General features: G+C 41.8%; 1 protein-coding gene across 1 annotated transcript in view; it reads left to right on the top strand.

The window, feature by feature from the left end:
* The window catches only part of cdon (cell adhesion associated, oncogene regulated), a 34,243-nt gene extending 25,468 nt beyond the window's left edge, over positions 1–8,775 (top strand). Inside the window, exons 10-19 of the mRNA XM_058080594.2 lie at positions 1,707–1,823; positions 2,121–2,324; positions 3,357–3,538; positions 3,625–3,730; positions 5,362–5,484; positions 5,643–5,834; positions 6,374–6,654; positions 6,721–6,800; positions 7,277–7,524; positions 8,315–8,775. Coding sequence (XP_057936577.2) covers positions 1,707–1,823; positions 2,121–2,324; positions 3,357–3,538; positions 3,625–3,730; positions 5,362–5,484; positions 5,643–5,834; positions 6,374–6,654; positions 6,721–6,800; positions 7,277–7,524; positions 8,315–8,457 — 1,676 coding nt within the window. The 3' untranslated portion in view covers positions 8,458–8,775. The remainder of the gene's footprint in view (positions 1–1,706; positions 1,824–2,120; positions 2,325–3,356; positions 3,539–3,624; positions 3,731–5,361; positions 5,485–5,642; positions 5,835–6,373; positions 6,655–6,720; positions 6,801–7,276; positions 7,525–8,314) is intronic.
* The last annotated feature ends 4,968 nt before the right edge of the window (positions 8,776–13,743 follow it).

Below are 13,743 nucleotides of genomic sequence, written 5' to 3' on the forward strand. Positions count from 1 at the left end.
AAAAATGATGCATGCTAGCTCGCCATTGATTTCTCACCATTTACTATATAGATCCATTAAAGGCAGCATATATCAATGTCAAAGGTATATTATTACATCTTTTATACTCCTATAGAGCAGCTACACACAATAACCCGCACAGAAAGACTTCTAGATCTTCCAGAATCTGCTCCTATTCCAGCTGTATTTCCTTGGATTTAATTTATTCCACCCACGACCCGCCTCCGGGCACGCCCACTTTACTGTGATTGGTTACACTCAGCTTGTACAGCTCGTACCCGGGCACGCCCATATAAGGAAGTCTGGTTCACTGGGATGTCACAGATTGAGCATTCAGAGCCATCCCAATATTCTTTCAGGGCTCACTTCAAAATGCGCAAACGTCATTATCTGAAACTTTGGCATGGTTTAACAGGAGAATACAACATTCTAACTACATTTATACGTCAGAAAAGTGGGAAAAGCATCATAGGTCCCCTATCATATAATTTCTAGAAGGAGCGCTGACCAATAATAAACAAGCTACGGGCTGCAAATGGCCCACGGGCCGTAGTTTGGACGGCCGTGATGTAAAATAACAAAGTTAAATCTTTCAATGGAACTAAAAATTCATGCATGTAATTATAAATGATTGCGCTTATAAACTGAGTTATGATTTCCTTAACGTCTGGACACCAGCAGAAATGCCTATTCTGTATCATACAATTATAAAAAGTGATATTGTAAAAAAATTTTATATATACAAAATAATAAAAATGAATAACATGGTGTAAAAATATAATATCAACATTTTCTGCACCAGAGGTTTTTGCTGGAAATGAATATAAAAATATAATACAATATACTGTAATATAATATTTATACAAATAAAAAATAGTTTTATTTTAATTATAGATTTTTTAAAATGTATTTTTATTTAGATCTTTTATTGCTCATTAGAGATTATTTTATTATTTTAAAATGTCCACATGAATTTTTTTTCAAATGATTCATTATTGTAGAATTATTCATTACTTACATTTTGTTTGTTTCTTTTAGCTTTTAATTGTATATTATTTGTCAAGACTTTGGGCATAAAGTATTACAAATTCTGACTAATTTTAATTTTAATAAATGTGTAAATCTTGGTGAAAATAAAATGAAATGTTTATAAGAAAGCATTCTAACGTGTATAAACTGCATTGTGCATATCTGGTTGTGTATGTCTGCATTAATCAATGGAGAGAGCAGAAACAACCATGCTTCTCTAGCGCCTTTCCGGAGGTAAAAAACCGGGACAAATAAAAATAAAAGAAGAACCCCAAGCGTTGTGCAACCCAGGAATAATAGTGACCACAGTACGGCTGGAAAACAAAGTTCAAACTGCGTCCAAAGCAACCAGAAACCACGGCTATGATTGTAGGATGCTTTTCTTTTTTTTTTTTTTTTTTTTTTTACCCCAAATTGGACGCCTCCTCCCTGGGAAATATTTGACTCGTCCGCAAAAGGGCGTGTTGAGATGATTATTGCATTTCCAGTCATGCTTTATCAGGAAGCCACTGAGGTCATCCTGATCTTCTTGAAGTTGGCCAGATGTTACGCTGAGACCTTCCTGTCGTGTAACACAGTGGCGCCGCCGTCCAGCACAAACAGGAAATCATGTCGGGGGGCGACAACTGTCCCACCTTGTTTTACTTACACATGTCTCTCCTGCCCCCCCATTTCAGAAAAGAGCGCCTCGTCCAACAAGAATCCCTCCAAGCCTCCCGTGGTCTTGATGCCACCCAAAGCTCCCGAGGACAAAACCCCCAACACCCACTTTGGAGTGGTCATCCACGACAGAGGTCAGTGCGGATTATTTGTCTCCTGCTGGGAATCGAACAGTGAGCTCTCTGCCTGCAAGCTGTCCGCTAACCCCTCTCTTGGTCTTATTCTGCTGCCTGTCAAAACTGTGTGGCTCTCAGCTGGTGGAGTAAGTACACATTCCTCCTGTGATTTATCCTTTCCTCTTCCTCCTCCTCCGCTAATTTCTTCCATCCTTCCGTGAGTCGGGATGCGGCGACGCTTAGAGACGGTCTGCTCACTTCAAAGCTTCATCTCTCGCTTTTTTTTTCTTTTTTTTTTTTTCTCCTCCCCTCCAGTGCCAGAAGCTCCCGACCGGCCCACCATCTCCATGGCGACCGAAAGTTCTGTCTACGTGACCTGGATCCCCAGAGCTAACGGCGGCTCGCCCATTACGGCATTCCGCGTGGAGTACAAGCGGGGTCGCAGCACCGAGTGGGGCGTGGCGGCCGATAACATCTCGCCGCTGAAGTTGTCGGTGGAGGTTCGCAACCTTGAGCCTGGTGAGCCTAAATGATTACATTTTTATTATTATATATGTTACATCGGACGTCTGTTACCGTTAATGCTCTAAATGTCGTGTATCACACACGACAACATCACATTAAGGGGTCACTTTTCAGCGTGCTTAACTTAAGATGTGTAGTGAAGCCCGCTCTTCATGATTTCGCGAAAAAGCAATTGTTTCTGCGCATCTTCGTTCACAAGTGGAGCAAATAAGTGAGGGAAATGATGGATTTTTATCACGATAGGTGCTCATCATGCTAAGAGTCCAATGGGAGCCAATGCAATTTGCGACGAGTGTCGCCAATAAGGTGCTTAGTGGTGTGCAGTGGCTCAAACTGCCTCCCAACTGGCTCCGGGTGGCCCGTAATGGCAGCAAAATTTAGTTTGGCAGCAAGAAAATTTCAAAATGTTTAAAATCTTCGTCGCACCACTTGCATCAAGCAATTGGCACCAAGTGTACACCAAGTGGAACCAAATATCGCAAACAATCCGCCTATTGGAATCCACTGGAATGTAATGGTAGGGGCCAAGTTGCGGCAATGATGCTAGGAGTCCACTGGGCCAGCGCCAGTTGGTGCCAGTTCACGCCAAATATTATGTGATTGGCGCGTAGTGGCACCAACTAGCAGCGGCACAGTGGACTCCTAGCATAAGCAGGCTTTCGGGACACACCTTTTAAAATATCACTTTGGCATCATAAGAGAACATGGCTGGTAAATGGATGGAACCAAATAATAGTCGCTTCCATGTTTTATTAATTATATGGTAAGATTTTTTTTTTTTTGGTGAGTTTAAGCACTAGGCACTAACTTCAAAAGCCTTTTCTCTCCAAAGTGGAACAAACAGGAAATGGTTGTATAATTGTGGACCTTTTTATACAGTATATTGACTAAACTATACAAGCTTTTTTGATGGTTGTCCCACTGTAAAGGTTCCCTCCGTGTGGTTGAAGTGGTACATTAGGGTGACACGGTGTCACCACGCCACTACTGGCTTGATGTAGCTGACGTCAATGCCGCTTGTTCTAGGCTCCAGCTACAGGTTCCGGGTGGCAGCCATGAACTTGTACGGCGAGAGTCCACAGAGCATCCCGTCCAGGCCCTACCAGGTGCCCCAAGCCAGCCCTCGCATGGCGGACCGCCCCGTGGTGGGGCCGCACATCTCCGCCACCGACGCCATCAGCGACACCCAGATCATGCTGCGCTGGACTGTGAGTGGTCCTTACCTCGTTCTCATGGATTGCTCTTTACGTTACCCGCGACTGTGCTCTGATGTCAGCCATGTTGTTTCTCACAGTACAGTCCCTCCAGTAACAACAACACCCCCATCCAGGGCTTCTACATCTACTATCGCCCCACCGACAGCGACAACGACAGCGACTACAAGCGGGACATTGTTGAAGGTGCGTACACTCACCTTCTCTGCTCCCAATTTAATAAACGTGACAGCGGGCTCCTCAGAGCGACTCAGGTTGCTGGCTGGAATGGGGGGTGGGTCTTTAAACTTGGGATGCTTGGATACCTCTGGACGCCTGACGCCTGTTGGCTGGGTGTTCACCGGCATCACACCACAAACACCTTTACACTCCTATTACCCAAGGTCATAGACATAATAAGTGAAAATAAAACAGAGAAAAACGGTTTACAACCTTCTGAATAAGGTTTTTAACATCAGTAAAGCCCTCTAGACATGAAATAACACCCCTATAGTCACCTTTACACTCATATTACCTAAGGTAATAGACATAATAAGTGAAAATAAAACAGAGAAAAACGGTTTAAAACCTTCTGAATAAGGTTTTAACATCAGTAAAGCCCTCTAGACATGAAATAACACCCCTATAGTCACCTTTACACTCATATTACCTAAGGTAGTAGACATAATAAGAGAAAATAAGACATAGAAAGCCGGTTTACAACCTTCAAAGTGAGGTTCTTAACATTATTAGAGCCCTCTAGACATGAAATAACACCCCTATAGTCACCTTTACACTCATATTACCCAATATAATAGACATAATAAGAGAAAATAAGACATGGAAAACCGGTTTACAACCTTCAAGTTGAGGTTCTTAACATTATTAGAGCCCTCTAGACATGAAATATAGTAGCCATAATAATAATAGAATATAAGATATCAAATCTTAATAGTGTGAAGACGTGGCATTTGAGGTGCAAAGTGGCGAGGGCCGATTGTATTGATGAACTGGTGCGATGCACGACCGAGTCACTAGTGCAATGTGCGCATGAATTGTGTTATTGCAACACACATTACACACATACTACACACAGGCCCATTATAATGTGTTTGTGAGCAAAGTAGTGCCAAATCTTTAAAAAATAAAATAAAATTATTTGTGGTGGCCCAGATTTATTTGTGGCAGTCTACCACAATTGATGACATTGGAGTTCACATAAGCACTGGACAATCTTTGCGTCTCAGTAGAGTTATTATGCGTGTATTTGAATGCAAGCGGAGAGAAGATGCCGGGTGGGATACACGGTTGTTGTCTATGACAGTGTGTTTGTGGGGTTTTGTTGTTATGGCGTCCTTTGTGACGTAACATGGGAAAAATAAAGAAATATGTAGCGATTCTTATTGGAGCTGATATGTAGCTTAGCATCGCACTGCAGCCTCATGGCTCGGACATGGTGTGTTTTTGTCAGGTTGTCGTCTCGTCTCGTCTGTGTGTGTGTGCGTGTGTGTGTGTGTGTGTGTGCATGTGTAAAGACTGGAGGAACGCCAGCACAAATATGAGCTGCCATATATGGCGCTGCACCAGAGTAAAGCAACTGTGTGAGGGCTCTTGGGACTGACAAGAGGGGAGTGTGTGTTTGTGCGTGTGCGTGTGTGCGTGCGTGTGTGTGTGTGTGCGTGCGTGTGTGAGCATGAAAGAACATGACCTCAGCTTGCTGGAAAAAATAATGACGGTGTGATTACACGGGATTAAGAGCGGCGAGATTCAACGGCATCCTTTTCCGAGGAAGTCATTGCTCACCTGTCACCCTCCCTGTCTTCTGCCCCCCCTCCCAGGTGTGAAGGACCGCCACATGATTGGACACCTCCAGCCGGAGACGTCGTATGACATCAAGATGCAGTGCTTCAACGCCGGCGGCGAGAGCGAATACAGTAACGTCATGATCTGTGAGACCAGAGGTGAGCCACCATGCACCGCCATCGGCCGGACAATCTGTTCCAGTGTCAAACTACAGCTAAACATACAAATGTCATTCTAAACGTGAAAGGCCAACACAACAACGTATGCTGCGGACACCGTCATCGCTCACATTCACCTTTCCTATTCTCCGCCGCAGCTCGTCAGTCTCCGGGTTCCCCCAGCCAAAGGCCCGTCACTCCACCCTGGCCCCACCCCCAGGAGCCGGCCGCCTCGCCCGGGGGATTGCTATATCTGATCGTGGGCTGCGTGCTGGGCGTGATGGTGATCATCCTGCTGGCCTTCATCGCCATGTGTCTGTGGAGGAACCGCCAACACAACAACATGCACAGTCAGTCCTCGCTTTCCTTAAGAAGCATCATTTCTGTCATTTATTAAGACGTTAATCACACTCCTCCTAGATTCCCTCAGCTGAAATATTTAAGTAAAAATTCTAATATTAAGTTGAATTTTTTTAGACAACAAAATTTTGGCTTTTATATAGCTGGAAAGAATACAGTATCCTCAGCAGCACTAAATGACAAAACCATCAACACAGAATATTTTTTTATACATATCTGTATGTACATATAACATACTGTATGCATTATAATTTTGAAAGTATATTCAGATATTATTAATATATATAATATATACATAATTATAAACTATAATTTATGCAATGTCTTAATATTTTGCATATTTTATTTTTATAATTAATATATTCTATTATTAATATTATATAATTATGTTTTTCTATTTTGTCTAAATATTCTATGAATTTAGTAAAATATTCTTATTTATATCGATTAATATATGTGTTTGAAAATAAGTTAAACTTGATGGGAGCTAGCATTGAGCCTTGCGGTACACCTTGTGCTCCTGCTGCAGAATACGACCCTCCAGGCTACCTCTACCAGCCGGCAGATATGAATGGGCACGTTCTGGAATATACCGCCTTGCCCGGCGCCGGCCGCATCAACGGAAGCATCCACGGGGGATACGGGCACGGGGGCGCCATGTTGCCTCAAGGTTGCCACCATCACCACCACAAGCACCCCAACGGCCTGGCACTGCTCAACGGCAACGGGGGACTCTTCTCACACGGCCATGACAGCACCCTTCCTCACGGCGGGAGAGGGGACTGCGAGCACCCGCACCACCACCACAACGTGAGTCCTGTTGTGGTTTTTGTCGTCTTAATGGACGCGTTGTCTAAGTGTTGCTTTTATTTCCAGGGAGGCGGCATGTATACGGCTCTCCCCCAGTCCGAATCATCTGACTGCATGAGCTGCCAGAACCTCTGCAACAACAACAGGTACCAACCAAATTTCTTTTGGAAATGTCTTTATGCGCAAATGATACCCTCTCCGGAACCAGATGGTTGTCATGGTTTCTAGCCGACATGGTGACGAGTACAGCTCAGCTTCCTTTGCGCGGGGGCACCACTTTCCCATGCTGCCCCTGTTTATGTACTTAAGCGTTGTCAGCGTCACAGTTTACCCTGCGTGCACCCAGCCGTGCTCGCCCGCCTAATGAGGCCTCTGTTTATTTACCCCCGCCTGCCGCCGCTGCAGGGAAAAAGAGGTTGTGGGCGCGATAGAATCAGGTTCCGATAGCAGGAAGAGCAGTGAAACCCGATGCAAGTCTTTGAATGATAAAGTGTTTACATGAGGGGGGGATTCAGCCTTTCATCAAGGTTTCTAACCACAACCCGCACACACACACACACACACACACACACACACACCACTACACACGCGTGCTGAGATTTACGTCCATGTGTCCATGCAGGTGTTACAACAAAACCAATGGCGCCCTCTCTGGCGGTGCCCTCATGCATCGAGTGGCGCCTTGCCAGCAGCAGGACAGCCTGGAGATGGTCCCTCTGGGACAGACGTCCTCGCCTCGTCCATGTCGTCTCGTGGACGAGCCGGAGGGAGACGTCACACGGCCGCCCGACCGGCACGAAGAGTCTTCGCCTTCGCCACATTCAGATTGTCTGGTTGAAGACGACAGAGGATGTCCAGCGGACGACACAGGTAGGATGCAAGATCAACATGGTTTGACAGGCAGGATACCCCCCATATAATACTGTTATGTCCCACTGAGGCCAAAAGTAACAATCTTTGTCATCCCACTTCCTAAAAGACGAAGAAAAATGAAGTAGCAATTTAAATTCAATGCAATATGAAATGTAATTACATTCAAATTAAATTTAATTAAAAATTGTAATAAGAGTAATACTATAATTGAAATAAATACATAAATGTAAAAATAAAGTTAACAAAAACAACATTGTGTAATTAAATTCAAAATGAATTAAACTAGTTCAATTACATTAAATCAAAAATAAAATAATTGAAATTAAATTCAATGAATTAAATGACAGGTTGCACCGTTTAAGTTCTTAAATTAATAAGCATTTAATTCAATTAAAGGACAAATAAAATTAAATGTAAAAGATTATTTCATTTAATTACATTAAAATGTAATTGATTTAATTAAATGTTAAATAAAATTGAAACAAAATAGCATTATATAACTGGAAAAAATGCAAATTACAAGCGCCAACTTGAAAATATATTTGATTCAATTCCATATGAATATAATCAAAGGTCAAATAAAATATAATTAAAAATAACTATGCAATTCAATTAAAAATGTAATTAGTTCAATGTGAAATTAAATTGACTGAAAAATATGATTATATAATAACAGAGTAATAATAATTATTATTATTATAAAATAATTATAAAAAAATATGTCATCTATCACAGGCTGCACTCTAAGCTCATTTCATATTTGTTTGGTTTTTTTTGCCTTGTGCAGCCGAGGAGGATCTGGACTGCGTGGACCAGGATGGGCCGGTGCTGTGCTGGGACAGTCTGGGCCTGCCGGACTCGGACTGTGACGAAAAGCCGGGTTGGATCTCTGCCGGCGGCCTGACTGGGGAGCTGATCCAGGAGGTCTGAGGGCGGGGCCGGATGCGGTGACACGCCCCTCCTTGAGACATTTGTGTGTGTGTGTGTGGGGTGCCATGGCGATGTCACATATGGGACCTGAGAGGGGACGCTGGACATGAACGTGTTGGGGAAAGAGACTGTGACAGATCATCCCCAAAAAAGACTCTTTAGATGACTTATTTATTTTTTTCTAGTAGTCAAATCTTATTTCATATGAATGTATCTGTTTCTAAGAACAAAGTTGGTCTTTTATATTATTTATGCTTTTTTTTTGCCTGTTTTTCTTTTAGCGATTGTAAAGTTTTGTAATAATATAAAGAGAAGATATGGAAGAGTAAACAAGCTTTTTCGATTTTATAGAAAAGCCTCATGTATGTTTAGTTTGGTGTGTGTGTGTGTGTGTGTGTGTGTGTGCACGCTGGTCCTCAGGAGAAGCATCCAAGCATCTTTCATGCAGCTTCTTTCTAGATAGATACTGCAGCAAAGTGATAGGAGATATAAGCTAGGAGCTATAAGAATAAATAAATGCGGAACAGGTGCATAATAAGGTAATCCAGTCTCTCAGTGGAGCAGGACAGTGATAGTAATCGGCCACTAAAACTGCTCTTCTGAGATACGGACTGATGTTCCTTCTGATGCTCCTGCATGTTCTTGTCCGTCATTCCTCACCCTTCCCCCCTCCTCCTACACCCCTTCATTAGGCAGCCTATGCAGGAACGAGCACCCATGTTCTCTTGCTGTTCCTCCTCCCGATGAAGCGGTGTTCTTAGGGGTTGTTCGGCGGAGCCCCCCCGGGGCGTCATCTTTTGGAGACAAAAAGCGAAGCATGTTGTGGTTGGATGAGCTCCAGCGATATTCCAGCCGCCTCTTCACGGCCGTGATCTCATCCGCTGTCTTCATCACGTAGCACTTGCCTTACAGGAAGCCATGGCCGGCCATTTATTGTCGAATCTGCATAATTGGCCATATTTTGACTATTTCAAGTTTTTCTCAAACATAATTTCCAAAAGATTACTTTATTTTGTTTATCATATTAACACTTTTTAAAGATAGCAAAACATATTTTTACGTGTATTAACATACGTTTAGGGCGGCACGGCGGTCGAGTGGTTAGCACGCAGACCTCACAGCTAGGAGACCAGGGTTCAATTCCACCCTCGGTCATCTCTGTGTGGAGTTTGCATGTTCTCCCCATGCATGCGTGGGTTTTCTCCGGGTACTCCGGTTTCCTCCCACATTCCAAAAACATGCTAGGTTAATTGGCGACTCTAAATTGTCCATAGGTATGAATGTGAGTGTGAATGGTTGTTTGTCTATATGTGCCCTGTGATTGGCTGGCGACCAGTCCAGGGTGTACCCCGCCTCTCGCCCGAAGACAGCTGGGATAGGCTCCAGCACCCTCTGAGGAAAAAGCGGTAGAAAATGAATGAATGAATGAACTTACCTTTAACGTTACGTTTAACATATTTAAGTTTATTCTCCTAAAATTCTAAACATTTTATAAAATAAAATGTAATAAAAAATTAAAATTTTCAGTATCGATATTTTTATTTGAGAATGGATTTCAGAGCATGACGAGTATCCGAAGTATCAATAGTACACATCACTAAAATGTCCAAGTTTTTACGTTACATTTAAAAACCCTGCCATGGTTACCGGTTCCTCTTTTGTGGTTATCATCGCACTTTTGATTCTCTTTGCCAAAGAAAAACCTGTTTGATTTTTTTGTTTGAACTCCAAATTGGATCATTTTTTCTGATGTGTGATGTCACAGGTGTCAATCATGGTAAGAAGATACTGTAATATAATACTATAACTGAGTATAACTATAGAACTGTTTTTGTGTGCATCCTCATTGGTGATGGACAACCAGTTGCGTGGAGTAGTAGACCATCTTGACCCCGCCCCCGGCGTGGTGAAAGGCCTGGCAGGTGTACGTGCCAGCCGCCTCCTCGTGCACTACCTCTATGACCAGCGCGCACGTGTCGGCGGACACGTGCACTATTCCCGGGCCACCCGACTGGATCTGCAGCTTGGTTCCGTGTCCGTCGTCATAGGCCAACGCCATGCTGTTGTCCGAGCCGGCTCGGGTGAAACCCCAGATGAAGATGGAGGGCGGGGTGCCGCCGCAGTCCAGACGGACGGAGCCGCCCACGGTCGCCGTGGCGTTGGAGCCCAGGTACTCCACTTCCTCCGAGTCCGGTAGCTCTAACGCTGAAAGACAAGACGAGTTCAATTGTACTTTCTGTTGTTCCGCATAGAGGCGCTGTTTTTAAGATTTGGAATGTCCCACACAAGTCGGCCATGATGTACGGTATTTTGACTAGTGATTAGTAGATAAACACAATCGTTATCGACCAAAACAACTTCCGCTAACAAAGCAACCGGAGCCTCGCCAAAAGGGGGCGCTACAACCGCCTGGCTAGTTGCTAACAATTTGAAAATGCCCATTCATGGTCTATTAATGCAATTTTAATAGCAGCGATATCACTCACCTGATGGAAACCACGTCAATAAACAAAATATATGTCTCGTTTAGGACGAGCATGTTATTAATTTTATCAGCTCAGGCACTTTTTGGTTCGGAAATAGAAACAGAAACGCTGCGATGCCGTCCCTATGCTCCTCATGGCCACTAGAGGGCTTATTTGCATGGTAATAGTTAGTATTTCTGGAGAACATTTCCCAGCATCCACACGCAAGGCACATGAGTCAGTAGTTAATAAGCATCTTGAGGAGCACACATCTTTTATGACCCCCTGCTTGGTAGAAGTTTCTCATATTGAAGAAAAGTGCTGGTCTTCACCTTGAAGAGGAAGAAGCAGCAGCAAGAAGGCCAGCAAACTGACGCGAAGAAACATCCTAAAAGCTTTCATATCGGGCCCCGACTCTTCTTCTCTTGCTAACAGCCGAGCTGGACGACGTCTTTGAACATCCAGTTCAGTAAAATATTTACTAGCGTCAGGTGTCAGAATACCTCATGTCTTATTCAGCGTCTTTTCCAAACATGGAAACCAACACCTCTTTGGCTCACAGTCAGCTAGCTAGTTGAGTTAGTCGTGTTAGCTGCTTTTTTATGTTAACTTCTGGACATCTAGATCCGCTCATTGAGGTCAGGGGGGTGTTTAAAAAATTAAAATTAAATAAATAATAATGACTGTTACATAATAACATGATTATTATCAATAGTAAAAATAACGAAATATTGCATGAATTTATTGTTTTGTTCATTGTTACATTAAAAAAATAATAAAACAAGCAACAAAAATACAAAATATTTTGTATAAATAATACTTATGTTATGTATTTCGTACAATATGCTTAACAAAATCTCTCAATAACAAAATTGTGAAAAAATATACATACAACAAAAGAAGGAAATAATTAAAACTAGATTGTATAATAATATGAATGCTAGTTCACAACAACTCAATATTGCATTAAATAATCAGTTATTTATTGCATTTTGCACATGATCCAGATTTTTTTTTACTTTCAAATATTTTAAGAGAATAAAATATATAACAATATATAAGTATAACCAATAATAAAATAAGCAAATAATAATACAACATGGTATAATAATTTGGATTAATAATGACTATTATGCCTAAAAAATAACATTATAAAAAATATTTTTATAAATATGAAATATCAACTAATAATATAAATATATATAATAAATAAAACATATAAGTAATATATTACTGCCACCTACAGGACTGGAGTAAAAGTGTCAGTTTTAGGAGTTTGTGGTTTATAATTATACAGCAAGATAAGAATATTAATATATTATTATGCATTATATATCAGCTTAGCACAACACCCAGCAGAGTCTCAACATAAATTAGATCAATAGAAGCAGGACCAGCCGTCTATATCAACTCATATATTCATGTACTTGCTTCTTCTGTTATTGTACTTCTATCACAAGTAGTATTAGTGTTCATATACTGTAATGATTGATGTCTTTGACAAGGTGTATTAAAAGTGCGTAAAAGCGGGTGAGACGACACAGCACGCTGCATTGAAAGGAGGCTTTTGAGCATGTCGTGTGTCTCGTGTTGGCGTGAAAACACACATGGATGTGCGTGTGTGGAGAGGAGGCCAGTGATCCACCGTCACGACGCTCCGGGCCTCGCGAGAAGCTCGTAAAGTTGCTCTCATGGAGGTAACCTCAGACAAGAGAGGGCTCTAATTAGTCCTTTATATTTAGTCTGATACAAAACAAATGTGGATGAGACGCTTCACTCTTCAGACAGCATGTTAGCAAGGCGCTCATATACTAATAGCATAAACTGCTTCACTTCTTTTTACACTTGGGAATGTTCCAATATGAGTGCAAACATTGCCCATAGGCGTAATAAGGCTTCTATGATGACCGCACTTTGATTTAGCAACAGTATTATCTGTAGAAGCTTTCAGGTGGTCCATGTGGGTCGAGGAGATGTTTTTGTGTTCCTGGCAGCGGATGAGAGAGCAGAAGGAGACCCTGATGGCTGTGCAGCACATTAGCGCCACCCAGCACGCACCACACACACACACACACACACACACACACACACACACACACACACACACACACACTGATAGTTGGACCCCCCAGACTGACAAGCAGCACCTTTCAGTCCGTCCATCCGTACGTGACACTTCTCTCCAGCAGAGGATCACACTGGGGGCAAAGGTGTCCTAACCTTGTCCAGCCACATGTAGAAATACCAAGACCTTCTATATACTTTATATATTTCAACAAAAAATGCATCTAGTATTAGAATGAATATGCGCTCTTTTTTTTATTCCAAGTTTTTCAACTTGCTTCTTAAATCATCTTTGCAAATTTTTTTCGCATGATATTGTGTTTATTACCATATTTTGACCATAATAATATTATCACTTTTAATTTTTGTCAAATTGCCACTTTTTTATTGTTAGATTACTACTTTTATTTTGAATAAACGACAGCTGTTTTTTCAATTTCTTCTGTTTTTTCCCCCAAACTATTCAAACATTATTATTGTACATTTTCTTTACCTAATAATATTATGACTTTATTTCCATAATTTGACTTTATTCTCTCATAATAATGTCATTTCCCGCAACCTATTTTTTCAAAAATGACTTTTTTTATATCCCATTATATTATGACTTTTTTTCCAACTTTATACTACTAAACATTAGATTTTATTACAAGGTTAGTCTCATAAAATTTCCACTTTTTTCTTGTAATATTTTGACTTTATTATTGGAATAAACCCTTTTTTTACCCAACTATATCAGCTTTCTGGTCAATTTTCC

Source organism: Doryrhamphus excisus, linkage group LG8, assembly GCF_037039965.1.
Source record: "Doryrhamphus excisus strain RoL-2023G ecotype Guam linkage group LG8, RoL_Dexc_Guam_v1.1, whole genome shotgun sequence".
Classification (NCBI taxonomy): domain Eukaryota; kingdom Metazoa; phylum Chordata; class Actinopteri; order Syngnathiformes; family Syngnathidae; genus Doryrhamphus; species Doryrhamphus excisus.